Below are 20,756 nucleotides of genomic sequence, written 5' to 3'. Positions count from 1 at the left end.
GCAAAGCTGTAGACGCCCTGAGGGGAGAGAGAGGCCCCTCCAATGAAGGGGGAGGGGCAATTTCCCCAGCATCTGGAGCCTGACAGGCAGGTCCCAGAAAAACAGAAGCTCTGGGTGAACACTGCTATGGCCTAGTATTCACACACCTGCTCCACAGAAAGGCCTCTGGTCAGGTACGAACTAAAGAGAGGGGAAGGTATTATACTAACACTGAGTACTCAGAGTGCAGGTGCCCCCCCCCCCACACACACACACACACGGCACCGCCTGGACTGGGTGTACCTCTCTAAGGCTCCAGGCCCTTCTTGGTTTGGCTATTAGCTTGCTTTGTGACTGTGCCTTTAACCTCAGGGCTCACTTTGCTGGTCTTTGAAATAAGAATCACAGCAGATTCTTCCCCTGTATGGTTCACAGGGGTGGCATATAATAATAAATAAAAAAAAATTTGAAAGAGTAGAGATAGGAACTCAGAGCCAGGATCCCTGTAGCTTGGGTGCCCTTTGTCTGCTTCATGGCGTTGATGCTGTGTCTTCCTTCTTCCTCTCCAACATTTGGTGGTGCTACTGGCTTTCAGTAGATGGAGGCCACTACGTATCCTGCCACTCACAGGACAGACTCTCTGGCCAGATGGCAGCATGACATAAGATGAAACTGGTCCTAGAAAGAACACTGGCCAGTGATGAGTGGCAGAGAGATGCCCCAGTCTGAGCCGACTCTTCATCTGTAGGGCTTTGGAGAGAAGCATATCTCCTCTGGGAATGCCCCTGACCCTTCCATCATAGGATACCAGGGTCTGTATTAAAAAGGACACTACCTTCAAAGTCTCATTGTTTCTGTCCACACCCACCTGTGGGCTCATCACGAAGGGCCTCAGTGTGCTTAGAACTACCTGGCAAACAGCTGGTGTTCCATGGACTAGTCTAGTATCTTTTAGACTAGACTATCTAGTCTATATCACAGTCCCACAGACTGGGGAAGTTATAAAGACAGAAGGTTGACTTTACCTTCTGTTCCAAAGCTTTCCAGGTTGAGGTCTGCCTGGTGATAGGTTCTTACTTGAAGCATCCCCTGAGTAGTCCAAGACATTGCATGGTGAGAGACAGGGAACTTACATGAGTTTCTCTTATGGCCACTTCCTTACAAATCCACCAAGATGGGCTGGAGAGATGGCTCAGTGGTTAAGAGAACTGACTGCTCTTCCAGAGGTCCTGAGTTCAATTCCCAGCAACCAGCAATGAGGCGGCTCATGAGCATCTGTAATGGGATCCACTGCCCTGGTTCTGGTTTGGTGTGTCTGAAGATAGCTACAGTGTATTCATATATATAATTCAAAATAAACAAAGCCACCAAGATTCCATTATGGGGGTTTCATTCTGAGCCCATTATCCCAGTCACTACCCAAAACTTTCCTTCAGAATATCACAGTTGAATTCAGTTCCTACATTATTATTTTTTTTCTCTGTATAGCCCTGGCTATCCTGGAACTCACTCTGTAGACAAGGCTGGCCTCCGACTCAGAAATCTGCCTGCCTCTGCCTCCCAAGTGCTGGGAATAAAGGCTTGTGCCACCGCTGCCCGGCTTCAGTTCCTACATTCTTACTGTGGGCATTAAATCTCATCACATGAAGCCTGAAAGGGATCAGTGTAGTTTCTTGGGATCCTGGTTAGTTCCGGAAGGAACAGAAACATACAAAAGCAAGCCTGACTCTGAATCCCTGGTTTACACCACATTACAATGTATCCAGAGGAGCCCTCACCAGGAACCCTCTTGTTTGGCTCCTTCAATTACCAGAATTATGAGCCAAACAGGTTTCTTCATCAAGTACCCAGTCTTGAGTACTTTAAAAGATTTTATTTTTTTCATGTGTGTGGGTGTTGTGGTGGTTTGAATGAGAGCCTAGAGGTTCATATGTTTGAATCCTTGGTCACCAGTTGGTAGAAGTGTTGAGGAAGGATTAGGAGAGGTGGCCTTGTTGGAAAAGGTGTGCCATTGGGGGAAGGCTTTGAGGTTTCAAAACGCTTGCACCACCACCTCCTCTGTCTGCCTCCGACTTTTGGATCAAGAGCTCTTAGCTGTCTCTGCCACTATGTCCTTGCTCCACCATTACAGACTCTAGCCTTAGATATCATAAGCCCCCAATAAACTCTTTCATATGTTACTTTGGTCATGGTGTCTTATCACAGCAATGGAAAAGTAACTAAGACAGAAGTTGACACTGGGAAGTGGAGGAATGCTTTGGGACTTTAGACTGGGAAAGCTGTTGAGTGCTGTACACAGGCCTTGCTGGGCTGTCTTAGTAGGAACTCAAAAAACTGGTCTGTGGAGGCCCAGCTCAAGAGGTTTCAGAACAGTATTAGCAGCTGGAGTAGAGACCATTCTTAGAGTATTTTGGTAAAGAATGCGGCTGCTTTCTGTTCTTGACCTAAGAATCTGCCTGAGGCTAAGTTAGAAAGGATTGATTTGCCTGACAGAGATTTCAGAACAGCCTAATGTTGACTTTGCCATGCAGTTATTAGTGGTCACTATTATAAAGTTCTACAGTGAAAAAGAGCAAGCAAGGCAAAACCAAATATAAAACATAGAGTTTTAAATGAAAAAGAAACTAGGGAAATTTAACGTTGGAGCCGTGGCTTGTGCTGAAAGAGATAAGATTAAAGAAAGGTTTGTTCTAAAATGGAATGGTGGGGAGGAGGGGGGGCAGCTAAGCTTCCAGCTTGGGCAAAGAAAAGACCTGAGGAATTTTCTGCTCCTAAAACAAATAAACAAAGGAAAGCTGCTGCAAATTTAGGGTACCAGGCTGTACCCCAAGTGGACAGCCATACTTGGCAATGTCGTCATGTAGTTCTAGCTATAGAGTCAAGAAGGATATGTGAGGAAAGGGGTTGTGGAATCTTCCTCCACTGTTAAGGAGATCTGCAGAAGCCAAGTGTGTGACAGAAGGGTCCCTGCATGGAAACCCTGAGATGCCATCGAATGAAGCTGGGAAGGTGAAGCCCCGGCTATAATTAGGACCACTTTCTTGTCTATTCACAATAGACCTTACTGGGTTTATAAGCCACCAGTTTTCCTCTGCGTCCCAAGTGTGGGATGATATAAGTCACTGGTGCAGAGACCATATTAAGGTCTTTATAATTTCCCAAAATAAGTGAAATTAAACTTTGTATCCAGAGGCACCATGTGAATGGGCCCATGAGCTCTCCCCTTGGTGATCACTGAGATGTTCTTAAACACCAGATTCAATCCTAACTTTGCCAGGTGTCATGGTGATTTCAGGGAGTCTGTCTGTTCCCTCTACCAGCTCTGCCTGTCCCTAGCCAGACATGCTGACACACCGGTCACCATGGGATGCATGAGTATACTCTGCACCCTGAGGAGCCCAAATCAGCAGCACTGGGGAGGAGGAAGAACAGGCTATTGGGAGGGTTGAAGTCACAGGGATTGGAGCCAGTGGGCATGGTGGTACCTCTGAAGCATGCCACAAAGAAATAACATTGGCATCCTCTGCCGACTCATGAGGAGGTTCCAGGGAGGTTCTGCTCTTGCTTCTGTCTTCTCTCCTGCTGTGGCAAGCTCCAGGGGTCTCCAGGGCAGCTGCTCAAAGGTGTCAGTGACTGTCCAAGGAAGCTTGGATGGGTTCAGCTACTGGGGTGGGCCAAGAAGGTCTTTTCCCCAGGCCCTTGATGTGTCCACTCAGCAAATCCAAGCCCCATATTTCCCAAGCCCCTACAGTGGTAGGTGCATAGAGGGAGCCACATGGAGGGCAGGGCAGGACCTCCCTGTGCAGTTTATGTACTGATGAGGAAACCCAGCTTGAATTTGAGGGTGATTTAGCTGCCACCTACTGATCACCAGCATTGATTAGGCTCATCTGGCTGGTTAGGCAGGTGTCACCTTCCTCCCTCACAATTTTGTATGTGTCCCTCCTGCATGTTTTGGCCTCAGACTAAATAGAGGAGGAACAATCTTTAGTCAAGGACACACACATAGCTATGTTGATCTCTTGAACCCCTAAACAAGCTCTCAGAAAAAAATCAAAACAAAACAAAAAAAGCCTAGCCAGTAACATCTCAGACGATGTGGGACTTCAGACTTTAACCAAAAACAAACAAACAAACAAACAAAAACAAACAAAAAAAACCCCAACCAAACAAACAAACAAAAAAGATCCAAGGCTGGGGAAACTGGAAAAGCATTTGGCTTGAAAACATGAAGGCCTAAATTCAGGCCTCTAATCCACAAAGTTCAGTGTTGTAGCAAGAGTCCCACTGCTGAGGCAGAAACAGGGAGAGGGTTGCTGGGACCTGGCAGGCAGAGATAGAGCATTCCCCATGTCCTAGTGCTCTGCTGGATTCGTAGATTTGGGGACACCCTGGAGTTTAAGTGACATTGGAAAGCCATACAGCTATCTGCCTGCTCTGTTGCCCTTCTGAGGAATCCTAACCAATACTCTTTTTCCCTACTGTGGCCCATTTTGTTGCTGAGACTGCTTTATTCTTGACTTCTCTTGCTGGGACCAAACCTTTGGTGGGGGCGACACTCATAGAAACCACAGCAATGCCCTCCAGCATACCCTATCTCCAAATCTGACCACAGGGCACCCAATCCATAGCACAGAAAACAGAAATAGTGCATATACTCACAAGTCAGAGCCAAGCCAAGGAGTAAAACCAGGATTGGGGTAGATAGCAGTGTGGCTGTCTTCTCGAGAAGGTGACGGATGTGTGAGCAGAGGCACAGCCAGGGGCAGGATGCCTGGTAGGTTTGGGGGAGGACATGGGGCAGTAGAGCTGAGTGGAGAAAGTGGAGAGATGTCAGAGGTGAAGTCTGAGCCAGCGTGGGACACTATCTGGTCACTTTAGATTTTGTAGTAGACAAGGGGCAGGTAAAAGGGCAAGCATGTTTGCAGAAGCTTCTCCTGGCATCCTGGGAAGAAGAAACTGTGGGAGTGAGTTTTCTTTGGATTATATGGGTCCAGGCCTCAGCCCCACTAGTGCTGGTCTCAGTGTCTGCTTCTATCTTGTGATGCTAACTCTGTCACTTCCCTCTACTCCTGGGTCATTGGTCATCTGGCCGTGTGCTCTACAAGGAAGAGATTTAACTTTGCTCTCTGCACACTGATGGGATGTCGAGTTTCCAACACCCCTACTAAACAAACTGTGGAACCCACCTTAACACTTCTGTCTCCAAGAGCTCCCTAGGTGGCTGGTGCGTGGGTTCCTCCTGGTTCCAGCTATACAACATTCTCTTTGGTAGCTGTGCAATAGACTGATAGGATAAATTTCTAATGGGAAAAAGTCTTACTCAGACTAAGTATATCAAGAGTCTAGAAAAATCTAACTGGATTTCAGTGTGTGTGTGTGTGTGTGTGTGTGTGTGTCTGTGTCTGTGTGTGCCTGTGTAGGTATACATGGGCACCAGAGGTCAATCTCAGGTGTTATTCCTCAGGGGCCAGCCACCTTGTTTTTTTAAGATGGCGTCTCTTACCAGCTAAGTGAGTAGACTAGCTGGGCAGAGAGCCCAGGAGTCCCACCGTCTCAGCTCCCAGCTCTGGGACTACAAGTATGAGCTGCCTGACTTGGCTTTCTATGTGGATGCTGGGATGCTGCAATCCCTGCACCAGCTAAACCATCTCCCCTGACCCCAGCCTGGAGTTTTGGCTGACATTGCATTGACTGTGCATATGTATGACTTTGAGGAGAAATGGTGTATTTGTAATGGTATCCAACTTTATAATATTATGTTATTGTCACGTGGCTCCATGTAGCATGGAGGTTAATCTGTCTGTATAGAGGCCCTTTGAGTTTTCCTGGCTACTTCAATGCCTTTTAGTTTTCCTCCTTGTGCAAGTGTTACTTGTTATTTTTAGTGCATTTTCTAGGTGGCTATTACTGGTGCAGAGAGCTGCCATTGATTTTCCATGAATTCATTTCCTCTTCCTCCTCCTCCCCTTCCTCCCCCTCCCCCCTACTCCACCTCATCATCCTCAGTTCTTCTTTAGACACAGGCTGACACACTTCAGGTTGGCCTTGACTTACTGTGTAGCCAGGGGTGACCTTGAGCTTCCATCCTCCAGTCTCTGCCTCCCAAGTGCTAGATCACACATGTGCAACCCCACAGTAAGACTTTCATATGATTTTTCCCTTCTTACAATCTTCCCGATCCTAATTACCATATATTTTAAAAACCAGCAACAAAATAAAAGCACATCTGGCTAATCTTGGGTCAAGATTTTGTGTTTAGCTTCCACGGTGAAATGCCGTCTGTCTTCCCTCATAACATTGCTGTCATATCAAAATTACTATGTAGATCTTGGCGTGACAATTGCTGGGATCCTTTGAGAACTTGGTTTTCAGAGTGCCAGGGTCAGAGAAGCATTACTGTTCCCTGTTGTTTCTCTAGACACAGTCTCGCTGGGTAGCCTAGGCTAGCCACAAATTGTCTCTGCCTCTCTGGCTAGCCTTCACAACACTTCCACCTCTGCCTCTACAATATCGCATGTACCGCCACGGCTGGCTGTTGTCATTAAATTATTAATTTTCAATCCCCCTTTCCCTCTTTCTAACAACCACCTGTGACTTTAGCTCCAGGCCCTTTCTGTTCTCTGTGAGCTCTTGCACACACATGACACACATGTGCGCACATGGCAGATAGTTCTTTCCTGGATGACCCGTTTGATCTTCACAGGAGGACTTAGTGTTAGGCTTTGTCTAAGTATGTCTGTGCTTACTTCTTATGTCTAGAACAAAGTGCCTTAAACTAGGGCCTGTAGCCCCATATGGGGTCATGTTACTGAACGTGAGGTTGAGAAAAAGTTCTCTCTGTTGTATAATATTTTGAGATAGCTTCATGTTGCCAGATATGAATGGATCCTTGTTTATGTTTTTTTAAAAAAAAAGATTTATTTGTTTGTTTTATGAAAATTCACTGTCACTGTCTTCAGACACACTAGAAGAGGGCACTGGATCCCATTACAGATGGTTGTGAGATACTATATGGTCGCTGGGAATTGAACTAGGGACCTCTGGAAGAGCAGTCAGTGCTCTTAACCACTAAGCTATCTCTCCAGCCACTCCCCACCCCCCTTGTTTGTTTTTAATGGAGAATGTTGTTCCTTTATAGTGAATGGGCCACACTTCCATGCTTCTATTGACCGGGTAGCTTTCAGTGTTGTCATTGAATACACTAGTAAGAATCAGGCTTCTTTGAATATCCTTGCACAAGTTCCCCTGTGGACTTTGTGTATCTCATTTATCCCATGTGATTGTTGTCACAGGTTTGATAAATGTTTCCTAAGAAACCGCCAAGCAGTGGTCCATTTCATACAACGTTTTGTACTTACTATCTTGGAACGTGAGCTCCCAAGAGATTCACACCCTCACCAACATTCAGCGGTGCCTGTGGGCATGGTCTGATTGGAAGGCTTGCAGTTTATATGGACTCGTTTGCATTTCTTTGATTGATGCCCTGATGCTAAGGGCAGCTCTTGTACTGAACACTTACAGATCTTCTCTTGGGCAAGATGGAGTTATCAGGTATATTATTGTTGGTTTACAGAAGTTCATTACATGTTCTGTAGATGAGTCCTCATATGTGTTAGAAATGTCTTCCTAACCTCTGACCTCCTACTGGATTTCATAATGGTTTTATTGGCTTTTCTCTGTTGACTTGCTAATTTTTGTATTATTTGTTATTATTTGTTGTTTCTTGAGCTCTAATTGTGGGGAGATGACAGAAGGCGGCTATCATCCTTGCAGCCATCTTGAGCCATATAACCTGACAAGAGACTTGTTTTCAACAGCCTACAACAGCTGAGCACACTCTGATAACATCTTGTTTTATATACCCAGAATTTTCCCTTGGGTGTGTGTGACTTAAAGACATGACTTGAAAAGTCAGACTTATAAAAGTCGAGAGGCAGACAGAAGAAGGGACTGGAAACTTGGAACTTGGAGGTACTAGGGACTAGGAACTAGGGACTGGGAAGTTGAGACTTGGGACTTGGACTAGGAACAAGAAAATTGGAGAGAGAGAAGAAGAGAGACTTGAGAATAAATGGGACTGAATCACACTCTGTCTGGTCTCCATTCTTTGAGTCTGCCCTTACTTTCTCTCTTGCTAAACCCTGACCCGTAGACCAGAGCAGCAGTACGAGCCAGGACAGTTTAGCCCCCAAAGCTTGGGGCAGTGTGGGCTCTAACAATTTTGGCCCCCAAGCTTTTGGCAGTGGGGGTTCCAACATTTGGCAGAGCGGTCCCTGACATATAATCTTGTTTTTCTCTTATCATTGTGTCTTTGTTGCTGTTGATTTTTTATTGTTTTGGTTTTTGTTTGTTTGTTTGTTTGTTGAGCCTAGTCTGGCTTTGTACTGGGGGATATCCACCTGCCTCAGGCTCCTGAGTGTTGGATTTACAGGGTGAGTCACCATGACTGGCTCAACTCAAGTGTCACTATATTTTTATTTATGGCCTTTCTTCTATTTACCTTGAATTTATAATTTATTTTGCTATTCTGTGTGTGTGTGTGTGTGTCTGTCTGTCTGTCTGTGTATATGTGTGTGTGTATGTGTGTATCAGTGTGTGTGTGTTCTTGTGTGTACACATTCCATGGTGCATGTACAGAGGTCAGTTTGAAGGAGTTGGTTCTTATCCTCCACCCTGTTTTTGAGCAGAGTTTATCTTATTTTTCTGATGCTCTGTTGACTTCTGGATAGCCAGCTTCGTAGTTTCCAGGCAGTTCTGTCCTACCTCCCACCTCACCATAACTCGAGTAGTGAGCTTACAGAAGAATGTTATAGCACATCTGACTTTATGTGTGGATTCCCGGAAGTCGAGCTTAAGTCCCCAGGCTTTTCCTGCAAAGCGTCTTTACTGGAGGAGCTGCCTCACTGGGTGCATGCGTAACTCAGGTCCCCATGCTCTCACAGCAAGTACTTTACAAACTAAGATTTTCCTTAGATGCTAAAAAGCTTAGATCTGGAAGCTTGAATCATTGGTTTTCATCTCCCCTCCTCCTCCTCCTCCTCCTCCTCCTCCTCCTCCTCCCCCTCTTCCTCCTCCTCCTCCTCCCCCTCCTCCCCCTCCTCCTCCTCCTCCTCCTCCTCCTCCTCCTCCCCCTCCTCCTCTTCTTCTTCCTTCTCCTCTTCCTCTTCTCCTTCTTCTTCTGAGATAGTTTTACTCTGTAACCTGAAATGGTCTATAACTCGTAGCAATCCTCCTGCCTCAGTCCCCAGAATGCTGGGATTACAGGCATGGACCACTGTGCCTGGGTACCTATCTTCTTTTCTGGTAGAAGAATCTAAAGGATAAGGCATTCTCTCTGGGCATTCTGTGTCTTCACTATTGCTTAGTTCAGACTTTACCTTGCAAATTTTCTTCTTTGACCTGTGGTCTTAGTACAAGCATATTGTTTCAATTCCAAACACTTAAGATTTTTTTCTAAGCATTTCTTATTTAAATTTTTAACTTATTACCATTGCAGCCAGATCCGTTTTCTGTACCAGCATCTGGTATATCCTGACAACCACAGGCTAGGCTTTTGAAAAGAACATGTGTTCTACAATCTCTATATAGTGTTCTATAAATATTAATTAGATCAAATTGGTTGATAGTGGCTTCTGAATCTTTTATATCTACTTGTGCCATTTGCTGAAAAAGAATGTTCATATCTTCAACTGTGGTTGGGTCATTCCTTCCTGTAGTTCTGATTTTTTATTTACTTATTTACTTTGCTTTAGGTATTAGCAGCTATTTTTAAGTGATGCAGTGAAGTTTTATATTGTTGTGTCTTCTGGATGAAGTAATCTTCTCATCATGAAATCTCTGGCTGTCTTGTTCTTCCTTTAACTTTTATTCTACCCCAGCCTGTGCCTTTGTACTCAGGCTCTCATTTCTGACAGCATGTTGTTGGTGGTGGTGGTGGTGGTGGTCGTGGTTGGTTGGTTGGTTTGGTTTGGTTTGGTTTGGTTTGGTTTGGTTTGGTTTGGTTTGGTTCGGGATGTTTTTTTTTTTTATCACCCAGTCTGAAAAGTCTGCCTCTTAACCAAGACAAAGCTGTTCCTTCTGGCATTCACACTGCTCGTGCAGGTCACACCAAAGGCTTCTCCTTGGCTGTGTCCTCCACACATCTGTCTGTTTGTCCTGCTATGATAGACAAAGATGTCTCCAGCTCCCCATCTGATGACAAAGTGAAACAAACAAACAAGACCTTCACTGCTGCTCTGAGTATCCCAGTACAGATCTTTAAGGGACACCAACCAGAATGGCACTGCTGGCTCTCAGGTGGCTGGCCAAGGCTTCATTTGATAGGCAGCCAGGTTTAACAGTTTCCAGGGCTTGGCTAGAGATTAGTGGTAGAGCGCTTGTCCATCCTGCATAAGATGCTATATTCAAATTCAGTACCACAAACATTTTTTTAAAAGTCCACTACATCCATATGAAGCTGAGAATTGCCAGAAAGAAGGAGAAAGACATGGAGAAAAGAACTAGAAGGAATCACGGGCTTGAAGACCAGTGCCCACCACCCACATGGGAGAGTTCACCTTCACTAGGGGCACATCATAGAGCAGGAGGGGAAGCATCAGGTCCCAGAAGTATTCTGGGGAATATCTCTCTAGGTGCATCTTCTAAATGAAGCAGGAACACAGTGCCAGAAACATAAGAGAAGGAAGAGATGACGCCCTCACCAGGGAACCAGGGTATGTGGTTAGCTGGGGAAACATCAGGTGCTTCTGACACCAGGCAGAGCCATGTGTGAAGGCTGCCCCAGGCCCAGCAAGCATGGCTGTCTATAACCTCCTTTGTTGGTAGAAACATAATTGTGACACGAAGGGTCACTTGTGTCAGTGGAAAGTATAGCGTTTTGAGAACATGTCACCCACAAGGGGTAGGCACTTGCAGGTCTCTTGTCCACAGCTTTGTCTTTGTGTGAACATGAAGCATTCCCAAGAAAGTGTGTGTGTGTGTGTGTGTGTGTGTGTGTGTGTGTGTAGGGAAAAAGAAGGGGATGGGGAGTCTGGTAATCAGAAAAGCTCACCGGAAGTCTCATTTTACCGCAAGGCAGCCCCGGTTCACATTCTGGTGTGTTGTTTTTAACAGAAGTGGGAATAATAGAAATGAGAATAGACCTTGGCCCACCCAACAAAGCAGCACGCTCACCACACCGGGATAGACCAGTGCGGTTGCCTTCCCCACTCCTGGTGGGATCAAGGAGGGCTGCATGGAAGAGATAGTGTGTAAAGTAGTATCTTGCCATGAGGTCTTTCTCTTGTGTCTCCCCATTCAGAGTCTCCCTCCTGCTCCCCTTCCCCATGTGACTGAGGAGTGGATATGCTCAGGGTGACAGGAAGAGGGACTTAGAACACCCACAAGACAACTCCTAAGGATTCCCTTCTGTCACAGCCTCTTCATCTGTGCCATTAACAGCCAGCATGGCTGTACAGGGCAGTCACACAAGCAGAGTCCCTGCAACCCTCTCTCTCTGCCTGTGTCCTGGTTCTTGCCCACACCACATGTCTCTCTCCCTGCTGGGTGTGTCCTCCTCAGACAGCAGTGACAGTGAACTGGAGTTGTCCACGGTGCGCCATCAGCCAGAGGGCTTGGACCAACTACAGGCCCAAACCAAGTTCACCAAGAAGGAGCTGCAGTCCCTTTACCGAGGCTTCAAGAACGTGAGTGTCCCCGTGTCCCCATCGGAGTCTCAAGGGAACCTGACCACCTTCCTGTCTCCGACCCAGGAGATCTAGAAATTTCTCCAGAGTAAATACCCTGGAGGGTCTTTGCAGGGCTCATATTTGTGGCAGAGCTATTGGGGGGGGGGCTAACATGGATATTAGATACTCTTCTGTCAGAGCCTCAGATGCTGTCTCAGTTGGAACAGCATTGTCATGAAGGAAGCAGCTTCCACAACCCTGTCTACATGACCTTCTGCCTGCCCCACAAAAAGCTTCCCTAGCTCAGAGGGGCCAAACTGTGCTTCAGGTGATTATCTCCCAAGAGGGTGGAAAGGGGTCAGCCCTGTGGGGTGAGGCATGGAGCCAGGAGTGGCCAAGGCCACTGAGAGGTGTCACTTCCCCCTGCAGGAGTGTCCCACGGGCCTGGTGGATGAAGACACCTTCAAACTCATTTATTCCCAGTTCTTCCCCCAAGGAGGTAAGTCCAAGCAAGGCCAGGCTCCCCCACTCCCCTGAAACCATGATTACACCCCTCTTTTGGGGAGGGTGCCCTATGACCATTCCTCCCTTTCTAGCCACCCCTTCCTGTTTGGAGGGCCTGATGTTGCCTCTGACCTACCAGAGAGGAACTCCCACTGGGCAGGAAGCTCCAGGCAGGACTGTGTGAGGGTGGAACAGTCATCCCGGCAGCCCCCAACTCCAGCCTTGCCTTTTCTCCCCCTAGATGCTACCACCTATGCACACTTCCTCTTCAACGCCTTCGATGCTGACGGGAACGGGGCCATCCACTTTGAGGTAGGTCCGTGCTGACCCTTATGTCCTGTCCCTGTGGTCTCCAGAGTGGTCTCCTCACCCCAGGACCAACTTCTTAGGGCTGTTGAGAGAGTCAGGCTCAGTCCTGGGGTAGAGCCTTCCATGTGTCACTCAGGACAGATTGTTGACACTTGGCTAGCAAGGGTAGGGGACCAATGGCCCAGTCTCAGCTGTCTCTTCCATTCTGGGAGTTTGTATCCAACTTAGCCAGCCGAGGAAGCTGCCAGCACACCCTCAGCTAGCGGTTCTCTTGACTGTATCCAACATGAATCTACATTTTTAAGGAGATCAAAGATTTTTTTTTAAAAATTTTCATGAATTTGGGGAGGGGCACATATGTAGAGGTCAGTGGACAACGTGCAGAAGCCAGTTCTCTTCTACCATGGGGGTTCAGGGTATTGAACTCAGGCTGTCAGGCTTGGTGGCTATTACCAGCCTTTGTTTTTGTTTTTTTGTTTGTTTTGTTTTGTTTTGTTTTGTTTTGTTTTGTTTTTTGAAACCAGGTCTCTCTATATAATCCAGTCTAGCCTCAAACTCATAAGCCTCCTGTCTTAGCATCTAGAGTGCTAAGATTACAGCCTTGAGCTATCATGCCTGGCTCTCAAATGGACCAGGGTTTAATTGTGGGGTTTTCAAATCTTTGATCTATGACCTTATTACTAAACAAGCAGAAACACCCAGAAAACATGTTGAGTGGGCTTGAAGCCTCCAGGTTGCCATCCAGCGGGACACTATGAGTGAAGGCCAGTGTTGCTCAGGGTGAAGAAGGAGAAGGCAGCCACTTCACATCGGTCCAGACAGCCTGGGCTCCCCATGAACAGTGGTATCATGGCCACATGCAGTCATTTGAGACGGGCCCCATCTGAGGAGCCCAGGTCCCTAAAAATAGCTGCAGGAGAAAAGCTGAAACCTCTTCAGAGAGGGACCTCACTGAGAGCTAACCTGATCGATAAGTGCCCCAGCTTGGTTTCCAAGACCAAGGGCGGCCAGCGGGAACGCGGTCTAGCAAGCACACAGCTCAGAAATGCCATGGACCGCCAGGCTGGGGTAATAATAACTCGTCAATAATGCCGCTGGGTTATTTTTACACAGCACCAGCTACACTGATACACTGGATGGGCCCTGGGAGGCCTGGGCTTGGCTCTGTGACCACAGTCCCCGCCCCAACCAGAAGGGCCATCATCTCTGTATACATATTGTGTTGTAATCACTTATTTTCATTAACACCTCAAACACCAAAGTCATTGCATACAGAAAAGACAATAAGAACAGGAACTAGTGGGGAGCTGTGTGGCCCCCCAGGCTTCCCCTGTGACCAGTGCTTGGGGTTCCCCCCTGAGACCACAGAGGGTGATGAGGAAGCATGAAAAGAAATCCAATGAACAATGTCCAGCCATGACCACATGGGAGAGCTTTACTTAGTCATCAGTGAGCCCTTCAGTCAGTTTCCAAGGACCCCTTTGTGTATCCATGGGCTGGGAAGGACAACCTCCTCCTGTGATTGTCATTTGCCTGTAGACCCTTCCCACATGACATAGAGGTGGGGTTGGGGTATGGGAAGCAGGGTATGTCAGTGGCTGAAATGGGGCCTCTGGCACCTTCTCAGGTCACCCAGCACTGCCATCATCCAGTCTTCCACATGTTCCTCTGTTTGGGAAACAAATCCCCTTGGCTTCAGTCTCCTGAGGAACCTCCTGGTTGTGGCGTTCTCCTCTAGGAAGCTTGCTGCAGGAAGGGAGGGGCACAACTCAGCATCAGTCCTCAGAACTTTACAAAAAAAATATTCACAACTTCCCATCCCTTGACAACATGAGAATGGCAACATTAAAACTGGCCAACCCCGGTAGAGCCAAGTGGACGTGGTCCCAGGACCCTCCCACCTTCCACCTGCCACGGGCAGTGCTGGACATGGATGAGCTCACAGTCCATGACACGAAGGCCCTTTCTAATTCAGTTAGTTCAACTTACCAGAGAGACACATTGCTTTCCAAACACTTAGTAACTATGGATGCCTCCCAGGTTCCCAGTTTGGAAGTAGCATTGGACAAGCTGCTCACTGGGAGAGTGGAACCATCGCTTGTCTAGAGGGTGTGGCCACTTCCTTATACTGTACACCCAATCCTAACCCTCTAGTGCCTTCCGTGACACTGACCGAATTGGCCTTCCTAACATGGTGTGAACACTGCCATCACAGGTTGGCCTGCAGCCTATCAGTCACCCTTGGTTCACAGCAGCTTCGTTGCGTTCATCCTCGGGATTTTTGCCTTTGAAGCCTGGGTATGCCCTGGGTGCCTGGAGTTAAGACCGGTGATGGTCAAGTTGTGCTCCTTTCCTTGACAAATGAGGTCCTCCGGAGGCCTTGCAGGGACAGGACAGCTCTGCAAGCCGTGGGCTGTGTGGCTGAATATTCCTGTGAGGCTAGGAGGGTGCTATCGCCCTCTTGTGGTCTACTTGAGAAAGAGCGCGCCAAGGTAGACACTGCACCCCTCAGCCTCCCAAGGGGAAAGCCTGTGAAGTGGGCGGGGTGGAGGTGGATTGTCATGCCTTAGGGGTTGACTCTGAATCTTCCCTGCTTGGGTAAACCACACCCATACTTTGGTGATCATTCCTCAAGCTTAAGAGTGTAAGAAATGTCACCTTGCTTTTCCTTTGAAATGTTTTTATGACTTCCAAGACCAGCGGATGGACCGGGCAGACTTTGGCAAGATCCGGTGACCCCTACACCAAAGTTTTAGGCTCCAAGTCTCCTTATAACATGTTCTATGACTCTTCTGGTCCATCCTGTTTAGATGTGATGTCTTGAGCCTCTGCCGACTCACACCTTTCCCATCCGCCTCTAGCCAACTGACTGCAGGATTGTAATGGGAATCAGAGAGTGATCCCGGGTTCCACCAGGCCCTCTTGGATCTGCTTCTCAACCCCCACCTCCTGTCAAGTCCCCTAGACTGGGGAATCCCCTTAGCTCCCTCTTCCTGGCTTTGCTTGTTTTAAGGGTGCACATTCCAGAAGCTCCTTGAAAAGACTATGTGAGGAGGGATTTTGTGCCTATGGGTATCTCTGGGTAAAGTTGCCTTTACTCCCCCCACCCCCCCCCCTTCTGTATGCTACATGGACTAGAACTTCCAGGGAGGTTGTTTCTCAGGCCTCATCCCTCTAGGGCAGCTCATCAACAGATGATTCTGATCAGTAGTGTGGGGACCTTATTGACAAGGATGGCTGATTGATGGATGGATGATTGATATTGATTGCTTTTCCCAGTTGACTTTTGTGTTTATCTCTGGAAACACTCTCTTGGCAGCCAGGTTTGCTAAGCCTCACCAGGACCTGTGCCTGTGGATTCAGCTGCAGCTGATCTCACACAGTTCCGGGGTGGGGGGTGGGGGGTGGGGCCTGGGAAATCTTTGTCTATTTCTCTGACTCACTCTGCTGCATTTCTCTAGTTCTGCCTGGAGTTTCTGTCCTGGCAGCACTGTCCCTTGGGAAATTCCCCCTTCTCTCTCCCTCCCTCCTTCCCCTTTTCTCCCTCTCTCCCCACTCCCTCTCTCTTCAATTCCTTGCTCCTCCAAACCTTTTTTTGTGGTTGTTGGTTTTTTTTTATCCCTAACAACCAGTTCTCTCTGGTCTTGGATTGTTTCTCTCTCTTCTCTTTAAACAGCGTCCTATTTTTATAGTAAGGCATGTCAGGTTCTAACCTCTGGGGTCTCCTTGTTTTTGTTATGGGTTTTTTTTCTCCTTCTGGACTGTTCTGTTCCTTCCAAATTGCTTTTCTGTTTCCCATGGTCCCTCCCTCTTGGAAGTAGGCTTCCTGGAAGTAGGGACTTGGTCCTTTGAGGATCTACTCTGTCCCTCTGCAGCCTCCATCTGCACTCCACTGGACATCCCCTTCCTCTCAGAATAGCCAAAGAGAATGGAGCAGGGGTGGGAGGGATAGGTCTTGCTTCTCACACCTTCCAGATGGGGGGAAGCACCTTTCCTCCAGGTGCTTTAATTAACAACTGGAATTCATACACAACAAAAGGACCTTTGACGTGTAGATGCTTAGTAGACTGAAATAGAACACCCTTGTATATTGAAAGATCATCCCAGACAGCAGAAATGTACAAAATGAGCATAAGACATGAAACTTACAGTTGAGTCTCTTTGCTTGACTCAGAATAGACTATCATGCGTGCACACGCGCACACACACACACACACACATCCACATTGTCATGCACACAACCCCACATGCTGACCATTTGAATAGACACATCTACCATTCGACTGTGGAGGAGGACCTCATTTGAAGGACTGTAAATTTCAGTGGGAGTCACATGGTGGGCGGGAAAGGGAACCCCGGCTGTGGCTGCCACTCCTCACCCTCCCTCTCCTCTGCAGGACTTTGTGGTTGGGCTCTCCATCCTGCTTCGAGGGACGGTCCATGAGAAGCTCAAGTGGGCCTTCAATCTCTATGACATTAACAAGGATGGTTACATCACCAAAGAGGTACTGGGTTGGCAGGCCTGCCTGCCCCTCCTCTCTCTCCTGAAGCCACTAACCTGGTGATTCTCAACCCTGCCTTGAGACCTTGCCACACAGTCTCACAAGTGGTTGGTTTGGCTCAAACATTTTTATCTGAAACAATCGTAACTTCTTGTTTTAGAGACAGGTACATAAATCTATTTCCAGTTTCTCTTGGGAGTCATTGGATAGGCTCCAGGTCACTCTCTCTGTGTCCCAGCTCACTCTCTAGGCCCCTCAGACTCACCACCGCTCTAGAGGTAGCTTTGGCCTTTGGAGGTAACACCCGAAGATCCCAGGCATCCCTGCAGTGGAAGCAGACTCATAGAGCTCTCTGTTCCGCAGGAGATGCTGGCCATCATGAAGTCCATCTATGACATGATGGGCCGCCACACCTACCCTATCCTGCGAGAGGACGCACCCCTGGAGCATGTGGAGAGGTTCTTTCAGGTGTGTGAGCCCTGGCTTCCTGAGGGGAGGGGACAGCCCTAGTGAGCCTTCAGCCTATGCCAGTGAGGAGATGCAACTAGGCTTCCTTTCTGCCCTACCTGATGTCCCTTGAGAAGCAAATGAAACCTAGACCCTGTCCCAGTGAACTTCATTTGGGAATGAAGTATCCTGGGTGTGAGATGCAGAGGCGGCTGGCACCCACCCTGGGACCAGGGTTTTAGTGCCTTCTGGGACACATTTGGAAGAAGCTCCCCTCCTTCCATTCTACCTGAGTGGTACTGAAGTTGCCTCCATTCTGGAGGGACTGAAGGAACCAATGGTTTAAATTTTACCCTGTCATTCTATCCCTTATAAGCTCTGGCTTCTGTCAGAGAGAATGCTGAGGAGCTAAGGTAAGCCAGCAGGGAGCTCACTACGCAGGCCCCCTGAGGAGATGCCAAGGGCAAGGTTGCCTGGGAAGGGTGGGAAGTAGAGGGACCAGTTGGACTGGAGGAAGGCCTCCACTTCCACCCCAACAGTGTCTTCAGCCTGGAGTAGGGGAAGGTCTTAAGGGACAGGCTCAGGGGAAGGTCCTAAGGGACAGGCTCACCGTGGGTATGGTTTGGGTTGCAGAAAATGGACAGGAACCAGGATGGAGTGGTGACTATTGATGAGTTTTTGGAGACTTGTCAGAAGGTAGGTGGCAGTAGAGGGCTGGACTTGGGGCCTTCTGTAGTCTGTCCGTCTCTCTCTGAGAGTGTGTGTGTGTGTGTGTGTGTGTGTGTGTTTCTCTCTCTCTTCTCCTCCCTCCCTCCTCACACACAGGGTTCTGTTCCTGCCAGGGTATATGGAGGATGCCATTAGCTGTGCTCAGGTCTCAGGTCCCACTTACTGGGAATCTTTCCTCTTTCCCGAGTCCATCTCCTCGATGTCCCCTGAACTTGCCACCTCCCTCATTCACCCAGTCCCCACTCCCAGAACTTCACTCAGCTCTGCTCATGGTATCTCCAGAGAGCAGATGTGGAGTCAGCAGGGGGCGGTCATGAGCCCAGTATCCTCCTCAGACAGAATCACACTACAGGAAAGGTAGCCAGAGCCTCCCTGGCACTACTGCAGCTCCTCCTCTCAGAGACCATGGGGACAAGAAACACATTCCACTGCCTCCCACCTCTGAATCACTCCTGGTTTCTGACTTGACTTGTAGCCAGGGGGTTTTGTGCATCAGTGGTGGCCGGACCCTGCTCCATCCCTAGGGATGACAGGCTGTACCTTACCACTTGGGCTCTGGGGCTAAATATTCCATACCTCTGCTCCAAAGTGTCCCATCTACCCCATGAGGCATAGTCTCTGACAGGAATCTGCAGTTAGTCAGCATTGGGGAATACTTCTGCCCTGCCCCCAGCTCCTGACTGGCCTCTCCTTTTTTCATACAGGACGAGAACATCATGAGCTCCATGCAGCTGTTTGAGAACGTCATCTAGGACATGTGGGAGGGGACCCTGGATGGCCATTGCTTCTCAACCCAGAGAAGCTTCAATCCTGACAGGAGAAGCCTCTATAAGAAACATTTTTTCTAATATATTTGCAAAAAGTGAGCAGTTTACTTCCAAGACACAGACACAGTCACACACACACACACACACACACACACACACACACACAGTTCCTCTGGCTTGGCAAAGGAAGTGGCAGCCAGGAGGCACCCCCAGCTATTCCCAGGTCAATAGATAAAGGCTGCCTCTGGGATGGCCAGCCCTGGCTGGATGTTACCCACAAGGAGCTTAGAGCCCAAGAGGGCCAGGTCTACAAAGCTAAGGTCCCTGTGTTTTTTCTACCACTTGGGAGATCAAACTACTCCCTGCTCATGGACCCACGCTCCTAGAAAGCTCCCAGAAACTCCATAGAGGCCTAGAGGGGAGGGGCCAAGAGTAGGGAGAAATGGTGTTGGAAGCGGAGCTTACAGCTTTATGCTAAGGCTCATCTGAGGCCCTGGAACCCCAGTGCCAGGCTACCTATTGTGGGGTGAACTTAGATAGTGAGGGACCACTGGGCTATGTCCTCCTTTAAGAGTAGGTCAGGACTGAGGTTTATAGAGAAACTGAGGAAACAGCTTGTCCATACCACTGGGTGAAGACTACTGGCTAATGGGAACGTGACTGGTAGAGATCTCCCGACTTCCAGCACCAGGCTGGCCTCCTCAAGGTCCTCTTTGGTTCTCTGGGGAGATCACCTGGCTCAGGGACTGACAACCAGGGAGCTGGACTGTGATGGGAGAGGTCTGGTAGGGGGCATCCCCCTCTTTTTCCCTGGCCACTTGCCGCCCAGTTCCTTAACACAGCCGATCAGCCACACCTCTGTGGCTGCCCTTGAACAGGCTCATCCCAACCAATACAAAAAGCACAAAAACATCCTAGCAGCTCAGGCCACGCCCACAAGGGGAGGCAGGGGACCCTGGGTGGGAGAGGCCTGGGTTCCTGTAGCCCTGATTCAGTGGCCAAGAAAGATGCTCAGAAATCCATCCTGTACCTCAGAGCCTTGCGGTCTCACAGACCTTTCCCAGCCCAGCTCACCAACATTCTAAAGCACAAACCTGCAGACTCTGGTTGCCTGGGCTGCACCCTGGGTATCGGAGTCCATGTTAGCCCTAAGCTGGAGCTAGCCCTGAGGACTGGGGACCTGTGACCAGGCAACAGGTCAACAGACCTTCAGGAGAAGAGAGAGCTGTTCCTGCCTCCCAAGGCCTCCCCCAGAAGGGACAGTGTCCCAGGCAGCATGTTCCCTGGAGGAACATTCCCACAAAAGTACATTCCATCACCTGTGGCCCGCTGTCTGCTCAGGCCCGCCTCTGAGAGTCCACTAGTGTTCCCCAGAAGGCCAACCCCAGGATAAGAGAGGTCCTTAGAGGAAGGTCAGGGTGACAGCACCCTATACACAGGTGGACCCCCTCTCAGGGCTGCACTAACCCCATCTCCATCCTAACTAGGGCCCTCCTTTACCCCATCTACAGACCATCAGCTCTCCCTGGCTCAGGGACCTCCCCTACCCCAGCCTGGCTCTTCTCATTGAGGTCCCTGTCTTGTGAGAAGCCAAGGCCACGGAGAAGGCTACCACTCTAACCTGCTGCACCCCTTAGCCTCTGGCTGCACGCCGAACCTGGAGGGGTCTGTCCCCTTTGCAGGGACACAGACTGGCCGCATGTCTGCATGGCAGAAGCGTCTCCCTTGGGTGCAGCCTGGAAGGGTGGTTCCTATTTCAGCGCCCACCAATATTCAGTCCTATATATTTTAATAAAAGAAACTTGACAAAGGAGATGGACTCTCTTCGGCTTCATCTGAATGATCGGTCA

At 48.7% G+C, this 20,756-nt stretch overlaps 1 protein-coding gene across 3 annotated transcripts in view; it reads left to right on the top strand.

The window, feature by feature from the left end:
* Window positions 1-20,719, top strand: part of Kcnip3 (potassium voltage-gated channel interacting protein 3) — a 65,626-nt gene extending 44,907 nt beyond the window's left edge. For 2 of the 3 annotated variants that reach the window (XM_034494776.2, XM_034494777.2), the window contains 7 exons: window positions 11,542-11,666; window positions 12,078-12,147; window positions 12,394-12,464; window positions 16,859-16,966; window positions 17,327-17,431; window positions 18,044-18,106; window positions 18,844-20,719. In XM_034494776.2, the coding sequence (XP_034350667.1) occupies window positions 11,542-11,666; window positions 12,078-12,147; window positions 12,394-12,464; window positions 16,859-16,966; window positions 17,327-17,431; window positions 18,044-18,106; window positions 18,844-18,891 (590 nt within the window). In that variant the 3' untranslated portion in view covers window positions 18,892-20,719. The remainder of the gene's footprint in view (window positions 1-11,541; window positions 11,667-12,077; window positions 12,148-12,393; window positions 12,465-16,858; window positions 16,967-17,326; window positions 17,432-18,043; window positions 18,107-18,843) is intronic. The other variant, XM_034494775.3, reaches the window with a different exon arrangement.
* The last annotated feature ends 37 nt before the right edge of the window (window positions 20,720-20,756 follow it).

The sequence above is a fragment of the Arvicanthis niloticus genome, chromosome 2 (genome assembly GCF_011762505.2).
Source record: "Arvicanthis niloticus isolate mArvNil1 chromosome 2, mArvNil1.pat.X, whole genome shotgun sequence".
In the NCBI taxonomy this organism is placed as follows: Eukaryota; Metazoa; Chordata; class Mammalia; order Rodentia; family Muridae; genus Arvicanthis; species Arvicanthis niloticus.
Note: the sequence above shows the minus strand (reverse complement) of the source record. Positions and strands in the feature narration are given on the sequence as shown.